Genomic DNA, 22,500 nt, shown 5'->3' with positions numbered 1-22,500 from the left:
TATATATAAATTCTCAGCTTAAGACAATTATCTCAAAAAAATATGTAACAAAAAATTTTTTAAATGTATTTTCAAGGTTCAGAGTTTGCAGTTAGGTATCGGATCAAAATTCAAATTATAAAAACAATTTCAAATTGTTTTGAGTTATTGACTATTTGCCAATAGTAAAGGAGCAGTCTTCGTAGCTAACTCGTTGTATCCACTATTCTTCTTTTTTTAGTATTTTTTACAAAATCTTTTTATTTGAAGTAGCTTCTGAAGCTTTTTTAAGCTCTACATATCTTGAATAAATTGGACTGCACAACAAAATTGAATTTCTTATTACGAAATATGTTTTTTTATTACAAGAAATACGTTTCTTGTTTTAAGAAATAAATGTCCCGCGCTGCAATTTATTTCTAAAAGACAGGAAATACATTTCTCGTTTTAAGCAAACAATCTACAACATCCCAGCTCTAATTCAGAGATTTAAATAGTTTATTCTTCGATTTAACTAAGCACTTCAACATTTTTTTTTTGATGTAAAATAAAAACAAAACAAACACCATAAGTTAGAGCTAAACATTAACAGTTAAAACATAACAAACTTATTGTTATATTATTATTAGTCAAAAACTTATGAAACTTTTAAACCACAAAATTTAAGATTTTTTTTTGGGGATGACTTGAGGTTTTTAGCGATTTAACGTTTTTAAGAATCGCATCAACGTTTCCGTACGTTTACAAAAGTAACAATAAACAAGGGGGGGGGGCGCAAATGTCTCTGCTGACCCCCGGTTGCTACGGGCCTGTAGTTAAAGATGTTGTTGATTGAGTTATTCTATTTATATTTTCATGGATAATATATTTTTAAAACGATTTATTTATATGTTAAAAAAATCAAACTATTCAAAATTTCTGTTACTTATGCAATATTTCTTCTGTTTTAGTATGTTATTTTAGAAACAGATTTCTCTTTTTCTAAAATAACATACTAAAACATGAGAATTTGGTATTTCAGCTATTTATATATTAACGATGAAGTCCGCGTCATTTGATTACTTATTCACGAAAAACGACTTAAACTAAACTTTTGAATGAGGAACAGAATTAGATTGTCAGACGAACTTATAACTTAATTAAAGACAATATTTTAACTTTTAACTTAATTAAAGTTAATTAAACTTAGTTAAAGAATTTATAACTTAATTAAAGACAATATTTTAAAACCCCTAAATAATTGGGGACTTCGCTAAAATTTTTATATCGTCATAATTTTTGAACACTAAGAGATTATGACATGACATTAGAGACTTGTTAATGAACTTAAATTTAGTTTTAAATGATGAAAAAATGTTTATATAAATGTTATAAACTCGTTGCTCTCACGCTAATGGCATGAAAGGGAGGTAAACCTTTTAGGGGTTTGTTGTTAACAGACTCCGATTATCGCAATACTTTTGAAAAGCTTTACATGAATAATATAAATGTTTGGAGTTTGCTCCATGTCGTTATATAAAGTTAAATTCAAAAGCAAAAAGCTTGCTACGGGCCTGATTTTAAATATGTGGAATTGGAATCTGGTTGTTTAAATATTGTGATTCACACTTAACTTTTTAACTTTAAATTTTTTAAAATTTAAAGTAAAAAAAGTAACAAAAGTTTACTGAAAAAAAAAGAACTTGATGGTATTTCATCTATATGATGAAATAACATCAAGACACTTCACAATCGACCATATAATTTTAAATTGTGCTTTTTTTAGCCGCCCTACTAAATTCGCTTTTTAAAATAAATTAAAGTAAATGGTGTTATGGTTATGAAAAGTTATCAATTTTTTTCAAATTAATTTTTTTTTTTTTAACATAAATTTTTTTTTCTTCAATTATTCTTGATGTTATTGAAATCAGTTATTTAAAAAGTTTATTGTTTTTGCCTTGAATATGGCTCTGCATTTTGCAATTTTATTCTGAGTTTTGTAATTTGGCTTTTTTTATTCAACTGGAATAATTGTTGTCTGGAATAGACTAATTGAAATTAGTTTATTCCAGACATTAATAGCTATTAATAAATAAACATTTTAAAAAAAAAAAAATTTCATTTATGTTAGAGTAGTTGTTACGACCAGGGCCATCCCGAACGGGAGTGTAGTGGGTATCCCCTCCCTCAAGCTGTAATATATGCATTTAAGTTAGCATATTTGTACATTTAGCATTTTAGTTGGCAAGTTTTGAAATATAGTTGGCAAATGGTAAATATTGAGGACCTTTTTGTTGTGTCTCTAGTTGGTAAAAAACACATACGATACCCCCTCCCCTCCCCCCCTTCACGAGAAACCTCTTCGGGATTGCCTGACAACGACCACGCTGAATAAGAGAAGCAAAAAGCAGCAGCATAGCTACAAATACGCCCAGCTCCTTTACGGTAAACTTTTTTCAGGGCCACTAACCTATTTCCTCCCGACAAAAAATTAGGGGAGAGTGGGGTATTGGCGAACACCTAAGCGGGAATGCGAATTAAAGACACCAGTTATACAAAATTGATCATATTTATTGCTTATCAATTAGTTTAACTACTCAGTCACAAACCCTCAAAAGCAATTTTTAAAAATCTTATTATAAAAATAAAAATTTAAGGCAAAAATAAAACTCTTGGTGTTCGGAATTACCCTACCTACGTGGGGTAATTCCGAACACATCGGGGGGCAATCACAAACACTGTTGTGTAATAATGAATAAAATGCTAATTGGAATAACTAAGTCTAAAAATTATATTATGCAACAACAACAACAAAATAGGAGTGGCTTTATTGCCATAGAAGCTCCAACAGAGTGTTACTCAAGAAAAAAGTTGCATAAAATTATCAGAAAAAGTTAGAATCAAATCATAGTAAACAACATCCGCAGCTTCATTACACTACTGCACGTCTGGAACTGAGCATAGGATCCCTTATCAGCAGGTAAAAAAAAATTGTCGAATTTATTTTTTTACAATGCTGTTTTGACCATGTTCGGAGTTACCCCGCGTTCGCCATTACCCCACTCTCCCCTAATACTAAAACAAATAAATCAAAAAAATACTTTTTTTGATTTATTTGTTTTAGAATTAATTTCTAAAACAAATTAAAGGTTTTTGAAAAAAAGCTTTGAAAAGGCGTTTAAATGCCTTTTCAAAACTTTTTTGCAAAAAATCTTTCTTTCTAAAAAGTTATAAACCCCAACTTTGAAGAAAAGCAAATTATAAGGGTGCGACCCCCTTTGCCCAGGAAACAAATTTATCATGCATGTTCATCGGGACTACACAAATGCTGTCAAGATAAAGTAAAATCAAAGTAAAGTCTGAAAGATAAAGTATAATAAAATAAGAAAATTCAATAAAGTAGAGTTCTCCAGTTGGCTCTGAAAACAATTTCAAGATGTGTTTTTATTAAATTAACACAAATGCTGGAAGTTTCAGAGCTCTAGCTAGTCTGGACGGTAGTGAAAAATCAATCGCAAGATTCCGGGATAACTGATAGCCTAAAATCAACTTGTGAAGTCTAGCTAACGTTTTAAAAAAAATTATAACAAAAAGGAGGTTAATAGGGTGCCCACAACCTATAGTAGAAGATTGAACAGCTTTACTTACCATCTTTTTACAAATAGATTATATATGATAAACACTCCTTTAACCATATAAATTATATTAGATAGTTTAAATGACTTATAATTTTTTGAAAACTGCTTTAGCAGTCGATGTCCTTGCGGATACCAAAAATCTTACATAGCGTCATATTACCGTAACAAAATACTTAATTGAAAAGGAAAATATAAAGAAAAAAAACTGGTGAAAATCGCGCTCTAACGAACAGTGACTTAGTAAAGGTTTACGCATGCATTAATTACCCATAGTTAAGAAGTTATGCCGCCCCCCTCCCTCCACCGCCAAACTTTTATTATGGCCACTAGCCTATTTCTGCTCATCAAAAAAAAGAAATAAAAAATCAATGATTATTTAGCAGCCTCTATTAGCACTCATGCGGCAGGGAGCCCGTCTTTACACTACTGGTATATCCGCATGGTGACTATATTTGCCCCTAATTATAATAAAACTACCCTATACGGTATGCGTGAAAAAAAATATTTTCCCGATGCCCCAACACAAACATTGCCTATATACTTTAGAGTATTACCTGAAGTATTACCTAGAGTGACCTCAAATTGGCAATGGATTTGACTACCCTACTGATCTCAAAATTTAAATTCCAATTCAGTTCCAAAAGCGTTCCACTTCTCAAAAAGTATCCCTTTTAAAGTTGAACGATTATCGTATTTTTTGAGCCAAAAAATTATAGATTGAATAATAACACGATCATAACACTTTATTTAAGCAAAGTCTAAAACTTAAATTAGATAAAGGAAACGGCGTTTTTTTTCTCAAAGTTTATATTAAATTCTTTAATTTAAGTTTTAAGGTTGCGTTACGCTAGCGTATCATTCTTATATAATAGAATACGCCGTCTATCTTCATTTCTTACTTATTTCTTATAAACGGAATAAAAAAGTCATTTTTTATTTTTATTGGCTATTAAGGGGCTTCAAGAAGACCTAACGTTTATGTCACAGAACACTGCAGAAGAAAAACATTTAACCTGTTCACGCCGCCATCCTTACCATTGTCGTTAATATGGCCAACATGTTTAATAAAATTTTAATGAAATGTAAATTAAGATATAAATTTAAATAGTTTATAAAATTCTATAGTAGTACAATTCACAATTGGCTAAATGATATCATGGTTTATTTTTTAGCATCGCTAAATTAGCGATTTGAAAATTTGCCTTGAAAAAATGTATTCCCTAAAAATATATCTTTTAAAAATGTTTAAAGATTTTTAAAATTTTTCAAAGTTTAATTTGTAAATATGTAGCAATACAAGTATAAGCAATAGCTTTTTTCCTAATTCGCCAAAACTTCCAAATTTGTAGCAATTGTAGCATTTGTAGCAATAGTAGCACTAAATTTCTTGATAATATAAATACAATGCTTACTTCTTTTGATTGCTTCTGCGCAAAGATTAATTAAACAAGTCTATTAATTGAGATGTTTGCTTTAACATTAGCAATCGTTGACGAATTACGTAACACAACCTTTTGAGACAAATACGCAGCCAAAAACATGCATGATATAATTTTATTTTCTTATACGAAGGTAGTCAAATTAGAAAGTTTCATGCATTTTCATTTCATTCATAAAATCGCAGCAATCGAAATTAAAAGCAAGTTTCTTTATTTATCTGTTGACAGTTACTCACCAAAGTTTCAACCATTTTGGACGTACAGTTGTTTGAATAAGTTGATGTGAATGTTTTTGTGAAAATGAACAAATCGAGTATCGAGCTGTCATTAAATAATTGTTTTTGAAAGGCAATACGCTTACGCAAAACAAAGATGGGAGAGATTCTGAGTATGGTGACTGAGAACTATCACAATACAATGGCACCATTATTTGCCACAGTACAATGGCACCATCATTTACCACATTTACAATGGTACTAGACAAAACCCTTAGCCTGAATAGTCAACCGCCGAATTAAAGTGAGAGAGGTAGCAGAGGTTATGAACATGTCAAAAGAACGTGTTTATTACATAATAAATCAGAATTTAGACAGAGTAAGCTGCCCGCGCGTTGGGTGCTGCGTTTGTTAGGCCAAAAACATGTTCGAATGAACTTTTCCAACGCTTTGTTGGCGCAATTTGGTTGCAATAAATCTAAGTTTTGGCGCAGATTAATTATTGTAGATGAAACTTGGATGCACCATTATACGCCCGAAACAAAATACGCTCTTTATTTCATGTTACATTTAATGAATTACTTTGAATTTCAAACTTGCTCTTTAACTCTATTCTCTGTTTTCTAATAACTCCAAAAAAAAATGCCATCTGAATTTTCAAAAAAATATATTTCTTGTAGAGAAAAACGCGGACACATTTTTCTTATAAAATGCTCATATCTAATCATTGCACTAGGTTTCACTTTTTTTTATCTTGTTTAGTATCTCATAAAAGCGAATAACACAAACTGTTGTTAATTCCATTATTAAAACTTTCACTCGAATTTTGATCTGCACATTGTTATAGTTTCGTTTTGAGGAATTCTCTTCACTGAGCATTTGTTTTCCGACTCATTTACATTCCAAATTGTATGCGCTTCTAACGCTTCTGTATGACGCTTTGTATGAGAATAACTTTTTATACTAATTTGAAAAACTTTTCTAATCTTGTATATTAGTACAGCGATCATTTTTGTTAGCTGAAAATAATTATGGTATTTTTTTAAGAAGCAATAGCCAATGTACTTTTGACAGAATTCAGTCTGTTTTCTTTGTTTTATTTTATTTTAGTTGATAGTAATTTATTTTGTGTTAAACTGTTGCGTCAGCAGAAACCAAATGACAAGTCATTAATGTGCTTAAAATAGAGCAACATAAACTAGAGCAATTTAAAAATTTCTATATTATTGAATATAACAGCTGAAATACCTTAACATAATTAACAGACTTTAATCCTGGTGCATATTCTGTGGTAATGTAATCTCTCGGTCAAGGGTCTTTCATAAAGTACGTACGCATTTATGGACGGTGGGGGGTTACTCAAAAGCATGCGAATGCGTACAAAGGTAAAAGGGACAGGTGAAGTGTAAAGACAGCAAGTACGTACGTTGTTTGACTATCTCTTGTTTTCTATTTCTCCTATTAAAATCACAAGATCAACAGCAAATAACTGGTATGGTAATTATACGTATATATAATATACTGGTCTTAAATTATACGTAAGATATTAAATACAAATTATATTTATTTTGTAGAATTAAACTAATTAAATTATTTTTTTTTTTTTTGTTTGTTTAAAATAAAATTTATATATTTATTATAATTTCAAGCTATTATTTATTTTACTGATAATACTATATCACTTATTCTTTGAAGGTTGAAAAAATTTTAAACTTATTACACTAACTTTTTCAGGATGTCTATAAGTATGTAATATATTTTTATACTTAGAAAACTATAAAATTTTTATAAATAAAGCAAATTAGTAATAGTTTAATCTTTTCGTTGTAGCGCTTAAGAAAATACGCAAGTTTTGTTTTTCGCAAACTTACTGATACATTTTGGTACTTTTAATGCATTTTGATATTTCCACAACTAAATTTTTTTTTAAATAATGAAGCACAATAATTTAAAATGCTTTATCAAAAAAATTTTTTGATGAATATTAATTTTTAGCTGAGATATATGGCTTCAGACATAGCTGTTATGCCCCACTTTCCCGATATGCCCCGCTCTACCCTCTTTTTACCCTTTTTTTAATAGTTTACATCGACTCTAGAAGTTTTTATTTAAACTTTTACATATAAAAAAAAAACTGTTTTAAAAAAAGAAAAAAATTTAATCTAAATCTAATGTATAAAAATTTGTTTTATTACTATTTTAAAAAAAGCATCTAAAGTGTTTGAAACAAATTATCATTTGATGAAGATGAAAACATACGAAGCCAAGTAACCGGGTCCTTAAATTATTGTATATTTTCATTATTGTATTTTTAGTTAACCAACTCAGTTGAAGAGCACTATAAATCTGATGTCATTTCTCACAACCACTTATTGATGGTTTTTGTACAAGAAATGTCTGTGAAACAAATAACATTAAAAAACGAGGTAAGCAAACTTAGTAAAGAGAATCTTGAACTTCGTCAGCAGTTGGAATCAGTAAAAAAATATGATCAAGAGATAAATGATTTTAAAAAAACTGTGGAAGTACAAGTTAATGAAAGTGCGAGTATTTTTCAAGCATTAAGTTTGCAGGTTAATGATTTAAAAGAAACTATCTTTAAACCATCAACTGTTGATGATTTCAGTAAAAAATTGAGTGTCGTTGAAAGGTCTCAAGAAAAATTAAATGAAACATACAGCGATTTGCAGCTAAGTCAACAAATTCTAGAAAATACGTCTTATGATGGACATCTTTTGTGGAAAATATCTTCTTACAAACAAAGATCAATGGCTGCAATGTCTGGAACTATACCAGCATTACACAGTGCTCCATGCTATACGTCACGCTTTGGCTACAAGTATTGTCTCCGCTTGTATCTGAATGGAGACGGAGCAGGCAAAGGGTCTTATATTTCTCTTTTTTTTGTTCTTATGAAATCAGATTATGATTCTCTACACAAGTGGCCATTTCAAAACAAAGTAACTTTTAGATTGCGAGCAAAAAATCCCGAATATGATATTGTGGAGTCATTTACTCCAGACAGGAACTCTTCCAGTTTTATTAAACCAGTCCGTGAAATGAATATTGCTGCTGGTGTTCCATTGTTTGCAAAAAAATCTGACATTAATGAAAACTTTATTTTGGATGATGCAATATTTATCGAAAGCAAAATTCATCTGTAGCATTTGAGAGCCTAGTGTTTAAAAGTATTTGAATTGCAATAATAAGTTTTAAGAAGATATTTTAGTTGTGTTGTCTAATTGTGTGAGTGAAGCAAGTCAGTATGCGTTTTAAATAAAAAATATATATAATGTGTTCGTTGGTTTCAAATAAAGTTTTTTCAAAAATCATTTTTATCCATTAGAAGACTTTATTGGAACATTTCAATATTTTAAAGTTAACATTGTAGTAGTTACAAGAAAATTTCTTGAAAAACTCAGTGTAAAAAACACATCAAAATTTTTCTTAAAATTTAATATTGCAATTTGAGTATTAAAATAAAGTTCTGCGTTTCGGTTTTCAAAAACTTTTGATCAAAAATATTTTTTAAGTATTTTTTTTAACTGCGTGGTTACTTAAACTAACCGGTTACTGATTATCGAAAATCTTTGTAAAAATCAGTTATTTGAACTATTGAGTTTATTAACATACGGTTATTATATACATTAACAGATTTATATTAATAATAACATTTTTATAAGTAACAGTTTATTAAGTGAAATTTGGAAAAAAAGACTTACATTTTCAACGATTTAAAATTAATTTATAATTTTAAATCGTTAAAAATGAAAAAAATTTATTTGAAATGAAGGTTGTTATTTGCCAATACTTTTACATGTTTACTAACATTTAGTAATAACATTTTCAAAAAGTTTTACGTTTGTATCAGTTTTATATTTGTATATATTTTTTGACTTAAAAATGTAATATATAAAATTGGTTTAATTTTAACTTACAAGTATATTGAATTATTTTTTTATGTTAACACTTTTTGCATTCTTTGATTTTTTGTTTATTTTTGAGTTCTCGAAAAAAATATTTTTAAAATAGTGAAATATATTGTAATATTTATCATTTATTTAACTTTTTAAAGCAAAACATAAAAGTATTGGCTATAAATATTTGATCAAGTATTGCTCTAGTCATTTTGGAAGTTAGCAAACTCTTGCATGTAATTTAAATTAGCAACCTTCGTAGTCAATTGTTCTCAACTGATCATTTTTGAAAATAGAAATGCAAATTTTTATTTTTTTGCACTAGGCTCTCCTAAAATATTGTAAAATATTATTTTGTTTTTAAAATGATTGTAACTTTCTTTATTAATAAATTTTTTTTTAAACAATTTTGTGTTTAAAATCCTAAAAAAAAATGCGTTTTTCAAAAATTTGAAAACTGATGCTACAGTTTTAACAAGTCTAGTCTTGGCGTAATGGTTAGAGTAGTTTTAACAAACAGTCTTGGCGCAGTGGCTAACAAACACAATCTTGGCGCGGTGGTTAACAAACACAGGCTTGGCGCAGTAGTTATAGCACTTGCTTCAGAATTATGTGGTCGGTGTTGGATATCAGTTCTGATCATATTTGCGACATTAGTAGGGAAGGAGGCGTGAACTTCCAAGTTAATTTGTCTTCCGCGATGCTCTTTGAAAAGATCGTTGAGTCTTTTTAAAGTGTATCCAATTAGTGCAAGTAATTCAATGCATAACGATCTCTGGGCCTTTTTAAAAACCTAGAGGTCTGAGCATTGAGGCTTCAGAGCACTTCTTTGAAATTTTATGTTTTTATAAGGCTATTTATTTAAATAACGCTTTTTGTCCAATTTTTTGTATATGCTAATATGATATGTATCCACGACCAAAGTTACTTAGATTTAAATTCATCCTGACTACATTCCTCTCCTTAAAGCTGTGCGATTTCATATTAAAGTTTTCTGTCTTTTTTATTTTTTGAATGCAAAGTATAAAAAAATACTCGCATTTTGCGTTGGTTGGCGCAAAAGCGTTGAATTTGCAGTTGGTTTAACTACATTTTGCGTTGGTTTCATTTTGCATTGTGACGAATAATTCTGCATCTACAGAATTATACGTCACAAAGCTAAAATAGGATTTTACCTACATAGCTGAAAAATTTTGATAATTTTTCAAGGACTACTAAAATACCGGGACGTAAGGCTTTAATTTCATGTAATTTTGACGAGAGGGCTGAAAAATTCAAAAAGCATTAAGTTTTTTTTGAGATTATTAAGGCATTTCCTTAATTTGTTTTTAAATTTGTAAACTTATTAATTTAAAGATTGAGCTAACAGTTATTAATTACGGTTGAACATTTTGAAGGTTCTTTTTAACATTACGTAATTTCAACAACAACAAAAAGTATATACAATATTGCTGGTATAATTAATTTATTTTTGATTTTACCACATAATAACAATCAAGTTTAACTTCTCTATAATAATGTGTTGTAACATACTAATAATGTGGTGTAAACGAGTTTCAATTTCATTCGTTTTATTTTATTAGAGATTTTTTATTTTGCGGTCATTAAAATTTAAACTTTGTCTGAGCCATACAATTTTGTTAAACCCTCGAAGAAGCATTTTTTTTAATTTTTTTTTATTACATTTTTGTCGTTGTATACAAAAACAAACGAACAAGGCTTCAGAAATAAGATCATAATGATCTTATTATCAGAACCTTATGCAAGTTTTTTAATTCAATACATAAACAAGACTAAAAAATTACAATAAATCGTGGTTTAAATTGAAAATATGAATCAAAACACTAACGTTAAATAAAATGAAAAAGTCTGATCTTATCGTTAGAATTTATAAAAACGCAAATATATTAATACATATATACAAAAAAAAAGACAGTACAACATCTCTTTATAACGGGAAAAGAGAAAATATAGCAGTCTTAAAATTAAAAAGACAAATACTTGGTTGTTATAAAAAATGTTTAAATTTTAATATAACTGCTACAGAAAACGTTTAAAGTTTAAAATCGTTTCATTACGTTTCATTACTTGGCTTTGAAAGAGCGCGTTCTCAAAATGCACGCGGTCATTGGAGAAAGATCTCTTAAGCGAGTTAAAACTTTTTTCCTTTTGGAATTTAATTATTAGTTTAGATATATTACATAAGGAATCATATTAAGATAAATAATCATCTTTAAGATTATATTATAATTGAAGTAAGTATGTAAAATAGTTATATATACATTTTTATTAGATAAAGTAGAAAGGATTTAAATTTTTGTTAGATAGAGTATAAAGGATTTTAATTTTTTATATCGTTTATATTTTGTTTGTTTTAGTTTTTCTTTTAGCAGTTTTATTTTTATTTTTTAGAAGGAAAATAGGGGTATGAATGTTATTTAAAGTTATACTAATGCTATTCCCATAAAATAGTTATTACTACTTTGAAATTTCTGTGATGCTATTAAGTGTTTTTATTCTTTTTTAGAAAATTTAGAAAAATAAATAAACACTGACGTGGCGTGTCACATGTTAAATTTTGGTTACGAGGATTACAGTTGTTATGAAAAAAAAAAAGAAGGTAAAGAGTATTGTTTGTAAATATATATTTTGTTTACTTTGAATCTTTTTAAATTTTCTCGCTTTATATTTAAAATTTTTGTTTGCACACGTTTACTGTTTTGCATATGTTTTTTAATATGTTTGCGTATGTTGTAATAAGTGCTTTATACTTGTTTTATCAATGTGTTTTTATAATAATGTAAAGTGTTTTTTTATTGCTTGTGTATGCGTTAATATGTGTTATATAATTGTTTTAAAAATGTGTTTAAATATGTATATAAGGCATATATTTAACCTTATATACATATTTAAACACATTTATTGTGTTTATAGTTGGTACATATGTTTATATTATGTTGTTTCCGTGTTTTCAAAGTGCTGTGACTTGGTAAACGTTTAGAGTAAGATTTGTCAACTTTGCCAGTCAAGTGATGTACTTATAACAGAGGGTTACACGATAGTGTTCAGTGTCAAACTGTTACTGCTTTAGGTCTAGATGTTTTCAAGCCTTTATTATTAATTGTTCTAAAAATACATAATAATGTATTTTAATAACATTTTGCGTAATGTTGTTACTTTTGTTCTGTTATATATGACTTAAGTTATGTTATATACGTATTATATAACCTTATGGTGTGTGCTATTGTGTGTTGTTGCTGTGATGTTTGTTTGTTACCCTTTGACTTGATAGATATTTGGCTCATCTTTATGTTGGTGTCTATTGTTAAAAATGGTAAATAGGTAATTTTATTAAAAATCACTGCTTTTAATCATTCACTAAAAGCCAATACAAATTATTTTGCCATATATACAATTTGTTTTATCTCAATTTGATTTTTTGTCTTTAGCGATCTTTACTAAATGATTTTGGTATAAATAATTTGGAATTATGACGTACCAGCATAAATTATTTTCTTAAAGCTAACATGAAATAGTAATATTTTACAACTACTACTCTGTCAAATCACAACATCTTTTCTCTATAAGGTACATTGATTTTAATTTTTTTTTATGTAATGTTTTTCTTATTTATTTACTTATTCGTTACATTTTTTAATTTAGATTTATTAGATGATGCATTTATGTGGTATAGAAGAACAAAATATTGTAAAGTTTTGTGAATTTTTCAAAAATGTTTGCTAATAATTTTTATGAAGAAATAAGTTTTCAATAAAAGTTGACAACGTTTTTTTTTTAATTTTTTGTTGTTAGCGGTATACTTACTATTAGAATTGCATGTTTTTAATAATTTTTTTAATTATTATTTGCTAAGCTAGGTTTTTAAACATCTCCTAGCTGATATATATATTTTTTTTAAAGTCAAAAGATTATTGTATAATTTATTTTAAATGACAGTCTGTTATATATAAAAATTATTTTTATGTGTTATTTAGAGTAGAAAAAATTATATAGGAGAGATCGCAATCTTTAGGATTCGTTTAAGATTTTTTATTGCTACTTTCAATTAAAAGTAAAGTTTAAATGGATGATATAAGGCTAGAAGCAGATATTAGTTTAGAAAGTGGAAATGTTAATAAACAAGTTAATCGTCGCAGAAATGAAAGAGATTCGAGATGAAATTAATAATCGACAGAATGCTAGATACGAAAGAATGCATTGTATAGCAAGAAGTAATATTATTCTAGATAATAGTTATTTAGGAGAAGTGAGTTATATTTGTCAGCATTGTGGTGCTAAGAAATTTCCTGATAAAACACATTTTTTATGTTGCCATAATGGAAAGATAGTTTTGTCGCAACCTTCATCATTTCCACAAGATTTAGAAGATTTAATTAAAGGAAACTATGCAAATAGAAATGCCAATCTGAATTTTTTTAAATATATTAGAAATTATAATGCTTGTCTTTCTTTTGCTTCATTTAAAGCTAATGTAGTTCAACCAATGAATCATGGGCCGTCATATTTTAGAATATGTGGTCAATTTTTTCATCGTATAGATAATCTTAGGCCAAATCAAGATGTTCCACCGACATATTATCAACTATATATCTATGATCCACTTGCAGCAGTAAATTTTAGAATGCAACAACGTGGTAATAATCTTTGCTTAAATGATTTAATGTTTCGATTGCAAACTATTATTAGTGAAGAAAGCCCATTTGCTCTTGCATTTAAAAACATGGCAAAAAGTGGAAGATGAAGAAATTCGTCGAGCAGCCCTAGAAACTCGCTGTGTCAGTTGTAAAAATGCTTTTACTTTAAGGCAAGATAGACGTCGCTATAATCTCACTTCTCATAATGAAGTTGCAGTTGTATTTGTTGGTGAAGATGGTGCACCACCTGCGTCCGTGGAAGTTATTTACCCAAGAGGTCATCTTCTTAAAACTATATCAAGTATGTCTGCCAACTTAGATCCTATGGTTTATCCTCTTTTTTTTCCAAGGGGTGATGCTGGTTGGCATAATTAAATGGTTCACAACCCTGAACGTGCTACATTGGTTAGAAATCATGTTACATTATCCAATTATTACAATTATAAACTTTCAGTTAGACAATTTTTTTCTTCACTCTTTTATGGCAAAAAACGGTTTAAGCAATATGCTGTTGATGCGTATGTTAAAATTGAAGGCCAACGTCTTGCTTTCATCAGAAATAATTAAAGCAAACTGAAAAGTGAGCAGTATGATGCCTTACACAAACATGTAAACAACCTTGGAAATGATCATAATGTCAGACCAGGGCGTATTGTATTTTTGCCATCAACTTATGTAGGAAGTCCTAGAGCTTTAAAAAAAAAACTTTCAAGATGTTATGGCTATAATTAAAAAGTATAGTGAACCAGATCTTTTTATTACTTTCACTTGCAACCCAAAATGGCGCAAGATAACTGAAAATTTATATCCAGGTCAGACAGCAAATGATAGACCTAACTAGATTACTAGAGTATTTAAACTAAAATTAAATAACCTTCTCAATGACATTTTTAAATTAGGTGTATTAGGGAAAGTTGTAACACATGTTTAGGTTATTGAATTTTAAAAGCGTGGTTTGCCACATGTTCATATTTTACTTCACTTTGCAAATGATATTTTACTTCACTTTGCAAAAGCTTGAAACTGCACGTGATATCAATAATTTAATATCTGGAGAAATTCTAGATCCTATTGTTAATCGTGATCTTTATGACTTGTTAAAACTTGCATGATTCACAGTCCGTGTGGCATACTGAATCCAAATTCTCCCTGCATGAAAGATGGGGTGTGCACCAAAAACTATCCTAAAGAATTTAATGCTAACACAGTTAACAACAGCTCATAATGGTTATCCACGCTATAGACGTCGTGATAATGGTTTGGTTATCACTATTAATGGTAGCAATGTAGATATCCGCTGGGTGGTACCTTACAATCCATGGTTATCAAAGAAATATCAAGCTCACATTAATGTTGAAGCTTGCATGTCTGTTAAGGCTATTAAATATTTGTACAAATACATATACAAAGGGTCACGACTGTGCCAATATTTTAATAAATGAACAAATTAATCATGATAAAGTAAACACTTTTTTAGATTGTCGTTATGTTAGTGCACCTGAAGCATACTGGCGAATATTTAAGTATCCAATAAGTCATATGTCACACACTATTATACGCCTTAAAGTTCATCTACCTGAAAATCAATTAGTGTATTTTAGAGAAGAAGCAGAACAAATGGCTTTAGATCGTGCAGCTCAACGTGATACGCACCTAACGGCATGGTTCAAGTTAAATACTGAAAATGAAAGAGCACTTTGCTATTCGTATGTTGACATTCCTGATCACTTTATATTTAATGATAAACATTGCAAATGGAAGGTTAGACAAAGGGGTCGTAATAAGGTGATAGTAAGAACGTATAAAGTTAATCCAATTGGAGAATTATTTTTCAAAAACTGTTACTTTTGTAGGTAAGAGTAGCAACATCTTGGGAAGATGTGTGTACTGTTAATGATATTGTTCTTGAAACGTTTCGTAAAGCATATGTTTTAAAAGGTTTGTTGCAAGACGACACTGAATGGCAGAATACTCTTTCTGAGGCCGTTTTAACGCATATGTTAAAGCAAGTAAGACAGCTGTTTTCAATAATTTTGACCTTATGTGAACCTGACAATCCTTTACATCTCTGGGATGCATGCAAAGCTTTTATGATGAAAGATTTCATTTACTTCTAATAGCTGAACAAGCTACTCTTTGTCAAATTGAAAAGATCATTAATTAAAGTGGTAAAACACTGGCTGATTACAATCTGCCTGTTGATGAGTTTATAGGTTTAAATCGAGAAAATTTTGATGAAAATGTTCAACAATCTATTGACGAAGCCAATCGAATGAGACTGTTGCTTAATGTCAACCAATTAAATGTTTGTGATGCAATCCTTGCTGCACTGAATGAGCAACAAAGTGTAGAAAATCAACATTCTAGATTGTTTTTCATGGATGGACCAGCTGGTAGTGGAAAAACCTTTACGTATAATTATTTGGTTGCTGAAACATAAGTAGGGGCTTGAAATCTGCTACAGCTGCATGGACTGGCATAGCTGCAACTCTTCTTACAAATGGATCAACATTGGATAGATTATTCAAACTTCCTGTTCCAATATTGGATAATAGCACGTGTAATATAACTCCTAACTCTTTTCACGGGCATTTTTTAAGACAAGTTATTTTGTTTTTGCTTGATGAAACATCCATGATACCTAAACATGCCTTAAATGCAAAAAAAGTCTTTAAAGATAGGTAATGTTAAATCGTTTTTCCACATGAAAATAAAGCATAAAATGTTATAAATATTGAGCTTGTAAATATTATTTTCATCTTCATAAATAATGGTTCGGAATGAGTAAAACGATCCGCAAAATTAATCAATCGAATCGCACGCTTCTGACGGCAATAAAGGCATTTTAACTTTTTTCGTTGCTTCCCCAAGATATGTTAGCATAATTTATATACGTGTGAATAAATGAGTAATAAAGTTAGGTTAAGGCTTTTTTGTTTAAATATGATCTGGGTTTATAAAATACTCCGTTACTTTTATATATTTTCGAGCAAATATAGTCAATATGCATTTTCCATGTAATGTTCTCGTCGAGAACCACTCCTAAAAATTTAGTAACAAAATCTCTTTTTATTTCGACTTCATCAACAAATATTTTGGGCAAATTTTGGGGTAAATAGCGTTTTTCAGAGAGCGAATGGAAAAGAATCCATTTGGTTTTATTAATGTTAAGAGTTAACTTATTTTATTTGAACAAATAAATATGTTTTTAAGTTTATCATTCAATGTAGAAAAGAATTTTAATAAGTCATTTTAGTCAGGAATAAGTTGGTTTCGTCGGCAAACATGATACTTATTAAGTTTGAGGCTTTATTAAAGTCTTTTATATAGGTTAAGAACAAAAGTGGTCCTAAGATAGAATCTTGAAGAACACGACAGGAAATATTTAGAAGATGGCTTTGGTTGTAGTTATTATTAAAAACAAACTGTTAGCGGTTTGATAACTTCGAAGCTATTTTATAGCTATATAGTTTATTACGTAGAATTTTAGTCGAGCAGGATTTCATGGTCGACAGTATAAAAAGCCTTCAACAAGTCAATAAAAACACCTAATGTAAATTGGGATCATTGCATGTAATCTGAGATTTCTCGTACAAATTGGATGATTGCTAGTTCTGTGGAATTATTTTTTTTGAAACCAAATTGGTTATTATATAAAAGATTATTGAAATACTCTATTATACATAATACGCTTTAAGATTTTTGAAATGGTAGAAAGGATAGATATAGGGCGATAGTTTCTGATATTGTAACAGTCCCAATCTTTCAAAATCAGAATAACTTTTCGAATTTTTAGTCAATCAGGAATTTTTAGTCAATCTTCTTGCTTGACTGATGATTTATAAACTTTAAAAAGAATATCTTTGGTATGATCAAAACACTCGAAAATTATGTCACCGTTAATTGCATCAGCTTTTTTTTTTTTTTTTAGTGATTTAAATGCAATTTCCAATTCATTAAAAGATAATTCTGAGTATATTTCTTTGAAACTGTTGCAATGATACATTTGTACTAAGAAATCATTAAAGGCGACTAGGGTAAAGGGAACTTTATTAGATAATTTAGGGCCAATTTCGATAAAGTATTTATTAAATTCGTTAGATATAGCTTTTGATTCAAAAAAAAGATATTTTGTTCAAAAAAAAATGCTAAAGTTCACGCCCACGCCGTCAGGTGGTTGATAGCAGATGCTTAATAATAAATTTTTAGTTGTTTTGTTTATAATTGCAATAGTTAAAACTTCTTTGTCACCGTCAGAAACAAAGCCTATCCACTTCGCGAAACTCCTGTTAATTGATTGAAGTTGCATTCTAGGATATCCTACCAGACCTCTTCCGCAACTAACACAAATAGTTTTTTTTTAATTAATAAACTTTGTTGCTAAATATCACAATTTTGTATTCAAGATAAATCATTTTTGCAACATTAAGATACATCAATTTTGTTAAGATTACCATTAGAATGTTTCAATAAGAATGAAATAGTAGGAAAAAAAAGTTTTGTAGAACAAATTTTTTTAGAACATAAAAGTATTTTATTATACATAAAAGTTATTAACATTATACATTAACAAAAGTTATTAATATTATACATTATAACATAACAAAGTCTCATTACAAAGAATTAAAGTGAAAAAATAATATCATAATATATCAAAGGGCAATACGTACAATATTTTTGAAATCGCAATTTGACTTATTGGGTGGGTTTACGTTCCTGTTTAAAAATTTTATGAAATAAAAAATTCTTGTAATAACAAAAACATAACAATTTTTTTTTAAAGTTAAAAGCACATCTTATTACAAAGAAAAAAATTGAAAAAATATTATCATAATATATTAATTATGAAAAATTGGTGCAATATTTTTTGCATTTGACTTATTGCGTAGGATTATGTCTCTGTTTAAAATTGTATGAAATAAAAAATTCTTGTAATAACAAAAAACAGAACAATGTTTTTTTTCAAATAAAGCGCATGTTCTTCATGTTGATTGTACAAAAACTAAAAATGACATTCTTTTAAAATTTTATTGATAAGAATCATGGCCAGTCCATCTCTTTCAAGATATTTATCAATAAATGTCATAAAAATTGTTTCCATTTCACAAACTAGTGACATAAAAGCTGATAGATTGTTAGCTGAACTAAGAAAGAGTACATCTGCACACCTATGACATAACTTAACCTTTTGAGTAAGCCATCCAGTCATGTGCAAAATCCTTTGGTTGCATTAAAATTTTTCCAGTAAACATATAAAATGGTACAAGACGAAAATAAGATATTCCATTAGGAATAAAAAAACTGAAAACCTTTAGAAAATAGCTCTCACCTTAAGGTTAGAACACTATTAATTGTGACACTTAAACCCCAATGACATGATATACTTGCTTGACTTTTAACATTACCAAATATTCATTTCTCAATCCAATGCTTTAATTCTTCTAACTGAGAAATACTGGCTCCTTTTAAAGTTAGAGCACAACGAGCTGGTTTATCTGAATATAATTTATATGAATTCAATATATCGAATAAAGTATCCATGCGTTCAACAAATCTTGCTGTTAGTAATACACGTAAAGGAAGTAAATTTGTATTAGAGCAGCAATATAATGCAGAAGGAACCTAATAACTAAAAACTTGAGTGGCAAGTTTGACCTTCATAGATAAAAGAGGACCAGGGTCTAAGTGTCTACCTGTTTATGTTCAATTACCTGTGTATGTTAGTTTTGGGCTAGACCCACGGAGTTTATTTCGTCTAAATTGTACAGAGACTGGATGTGTTGCTAAGAAATAATTTCACCATTAATGTCAATTTTATGTCTTCGTAAATTGTCTTTGATGCTTTTTAGTAAATGCGAAGGATCAAAAATAACATGAATATTTTTATCATAGGAAGGATTAGGAAAGTATGGTAAATTTTTGGAAAACCCAAGCAAACGTAAGGCAGCTAAATTAGTAGAGCCTTGATCACAAACTGCACATCTAATGTGTAAACCAGTTTCTTAAACCTTAGAAATGGTTTCACGTAGTAAAGAAGTTAAGTCAGCTGTTGATACTATTTTTGGATATTGGTCTTGTAGTCTCCCTGTGTGGCTGCAAGTTAGACAGAACACTTTCTGATCTTCTTTTGAGACAAATTTCTTTGAAATCAGAATCTCTGTTACTGAATGAATTTTTATAGTACAAAATACCAATGTTTTCTTGACGAACTTGAAAGCAGGCACAGGGAAATTAGAAATGATCTCTTATCACTGTTCAATTACCTGTTTATGTAAGGTGACCCTGGGTGACTTTAGGGAGAATATAATTTAAAATTATGTTCTCCCTGAAGCAGAGAACATAATTTTAAAAACTTAAAGTTTTTAAAATTATTGAGCTCCATGTTATAAACCACATATTTTTTGAACATTGTCTCATCAACTGCTGCCAGTGAGTTGGAGTTAAAATAGTTAAGGAATTTTAAACCAATCTTTTTTTCTTTTCAATGACAGCATTTATAGTGTCTGCCTCTATGTGTGTATGGCCTTTTAATAAAAATTTGTGATTGATTTTCTCTAAATAGCAGCCGATTATTATTATGTTCTTATTTTGGCCGTAACAACTATCAGACCAAAGTGTTATTTTTTCAATTTTAGATCCTGGAAGTATTGCTTCTGCCCAGGTTAGAAAGCCAGAAAATTTTTTATCTCCCCCTCTTGCACGTCATGCAATGTGCAGTGTTGTCACACAAATCATAAACTGTAAAATCGAAGGTGCACAATTTTCTTTTGTAAAATGAGGTGCCACAGGTCAACAAAGGTGTTGGGAGACACTTTTATAAGTCCATAGTCAAAACTTTATGACCTGTATTTGCTTGAACAGAGTCGGCGCTCTTCATTTTATATCTAGTGTTTGCATCTGTAATCCTTTTTTTTTGCAGCCACAAAAGTGCCACAAGTGTCACAGGTATTCTGTGTTAGCTTGAATTCCAGGTTAAAATATTTGTTAAAAATATTGGCATAAACTCATTTTTTTTTAACCATCTCAAGGTTCTTTTCTTTAGATTCTTCAATGTACAATTCATACATTCTTTCAATGCTTAGATCTGGTGACAAGAATTTTTTTGAATTCTTCTCTCTACTGTAGCGACTCTCCTAAGATGCAAACGAGGAGATATGATTAGTGACTATGTCAATCACAGTTTGAGGAGTTTTATTCTTTGGCTCATGTTTGCCTTTGCCGTCTGTTTCAATCAGTCCACCAGATAGACGTTTTTTTGGCTGTATTCACTGCAGTATTAGAAATTGACAAAGTGTTTAAAATCATAACCTTGCATACTTTAATATTAATATCATTGATAAAAAACGTGTAAAATGTGCGTTTTTTTACTTTTGCTTGATGAATAGTGTGCTCTTCTAATTTTACAGCGCAATAATAAACTGGCGTTTACCATCATTGTCTCTTTCCAAAATCCAGTAATTTCTAAATATTTAAATCCTTTGTGTGTCTTAATTTTTTCATAACCTTTCAATTTACATGACCGGGATTTTTTCATAACTTTTCAATTTACATGAAACGGGAATTCAGACCACCCTGCGGTGGTCTGAATTCCCGTTTTAAAATAGTCTTTCCTCTTTTGCTTATGTACGCTTCTCCTGAAGCACGATTTGTTTTTCTTTTGTTGCATAAACATAAATTCTCATGCCTTACTCTTTTTTTTCCAGATTGCTTAATTTTTGTCGCATTTTTAATTTTACTTTTAAACATAACTGACTGATTTCTTATGTCATTTCCATTTATTTTTGAATCAGACTCCGAAGCAGTCAGTTCATGAGAGCTTGGTTTATAATTACTATCGTCCCTTTCAAAATTAATCGAATGACTACTGACAGGTGAAGATTGTGGCTGCTGTGTACATAATTGCCTGTCCACTGTAATTTCTGAATTATATAATTATTTAACTATTAAACTCTAAGTTGGAACTCAGTTTTCTAAAATCAATAAAATATTCTTGATGATAAAAATATTACCTATTTTTATGCAATTATATATGCGTATAATATGAAACATCTAATGTGTATATATATTTGCCATAATAAAAAACAAATAAATTTAATTTCAAAAAAGTTGATGATAACGTTTTGCAAACGTAAAATATAATGTTGAATCAACTTAAAGTATAACGTTTCGCCAACGTAAAATACAACGTTTTTGCCAACGTAAAAAACAACATTGTGTCAACGTTGAATCAACATAAAAAATTACGCAATGCCGACTTCAAATACAACGTTAGACCAACGTTGTTTTTTGGTCGTTGGCAACGTCGCATTTGTAACCAAAATAATTGAAAAAACAACGTTGGCCCAACATCGACCGCCAACGTTATTTTTATATCATTTGGTTACAAATGCGACGTCGCCAAATAATTGGCAAACAATATTGCCAATTTATTATTGTCAATTCGCCGAACAATATTGTTCTATCAACGCTTTATCAACGTATGTGAGCTAGTTGGGTCTGTAAAAACTCATTAAACCAAGTCTCTGCAACAAAGTTTATATCCGGGATTGCGTTTTTAAATTTTTTTTTTGAATCTGGCAGCTAATTGATCACGTTTTTGTCTGTTGAGTGAGCATGGGGTATGAGCCCGAAAACGTAGGTACCCTTCCTGAGAAACTGTTGATGTATTCATGCCACTG

The 22,500-nt window shown here is 29.4% G+C and overlaps 2 protein-coding genes across 2 annotated transcripts in view; both read left to right on the top strand.

The window, feature by feature from the left end:
- LOC100211106 (TNF receptor-associated factor 5) overlaps nucleotides 1-9,574 on the top strand; it is a 37,968-nt gene extending 28,394 nt beyond the window's left edge. Inside the window, exon 5 of the mRNA XM_065792111.1 lies at nucleotides 7,566-9,574. Coding sequence (XP_065648183.1) covers nucleotides 7,566-8,414 — 849 coding nt within the window. The 3' untranslated portion in view covers nucleotides 8,415-9,574. The remainder of the gene's footprint in view (nucleotides 1-7,565) is intronic.
- Nucleotides 9,575-13,326: 3,752 nt separating this feature from the next.
- On the top strand, nucleotides 13,327-14,197 carry LOC136078407 (uncharacterized). The gene is made up of 2 exons (XM_065794179.1): nucleotides 13,327-13,822; nucleotides 13,875-14,197. Exons 1-2 carry the CDS (start codon nucleotides 13,327-13,329, stop codon nucleotides 14,195-14,197), a joined length of 819 nt encoding a protein of 272 aa, XP_065650251.1.
- The last annotated feature ends 8,303 nt before the right edge of the window (nucleotides 14,198-22,500 follow it).

Source organism: Hydra vulgaris, chromosome 03, assembly GCF_038396675.1.
Source record: "Hydra vulgaris chromosome 03, alternate assembly HydraT2T_AEP".
Classification (NCBI taxonomy): Eukaryota; Metazoa; Cnidaria; class Hydrozoa; order Anthoathecata; family Hydridae; genus Hydra; species Hydra vulgaris.
The sequence above is the reverse complement of the archived record's forward strand: the minus strand, read 5'-3'. Positions and strand labels throughout refer to the sequence as shown.

What these genes read in the sequence shown, in the direction of transcription:
- LOC136078407 (XM_065794179.1), top strand. Translation starts at nt 13,327, where the DNA reads ATGAAAGAGATTCGAGATGAAATTAATAATCGACAGAATGCTAGATAC. An exon ending in TTTTAGAATGCAACAACGTG is followed by an intron (nt 13,823 to 13,874) that starts GTAATAATCTTT and finishes AACTATTATTAG; the next exon opens with TGAAGAAAGCCCATTTGCTC.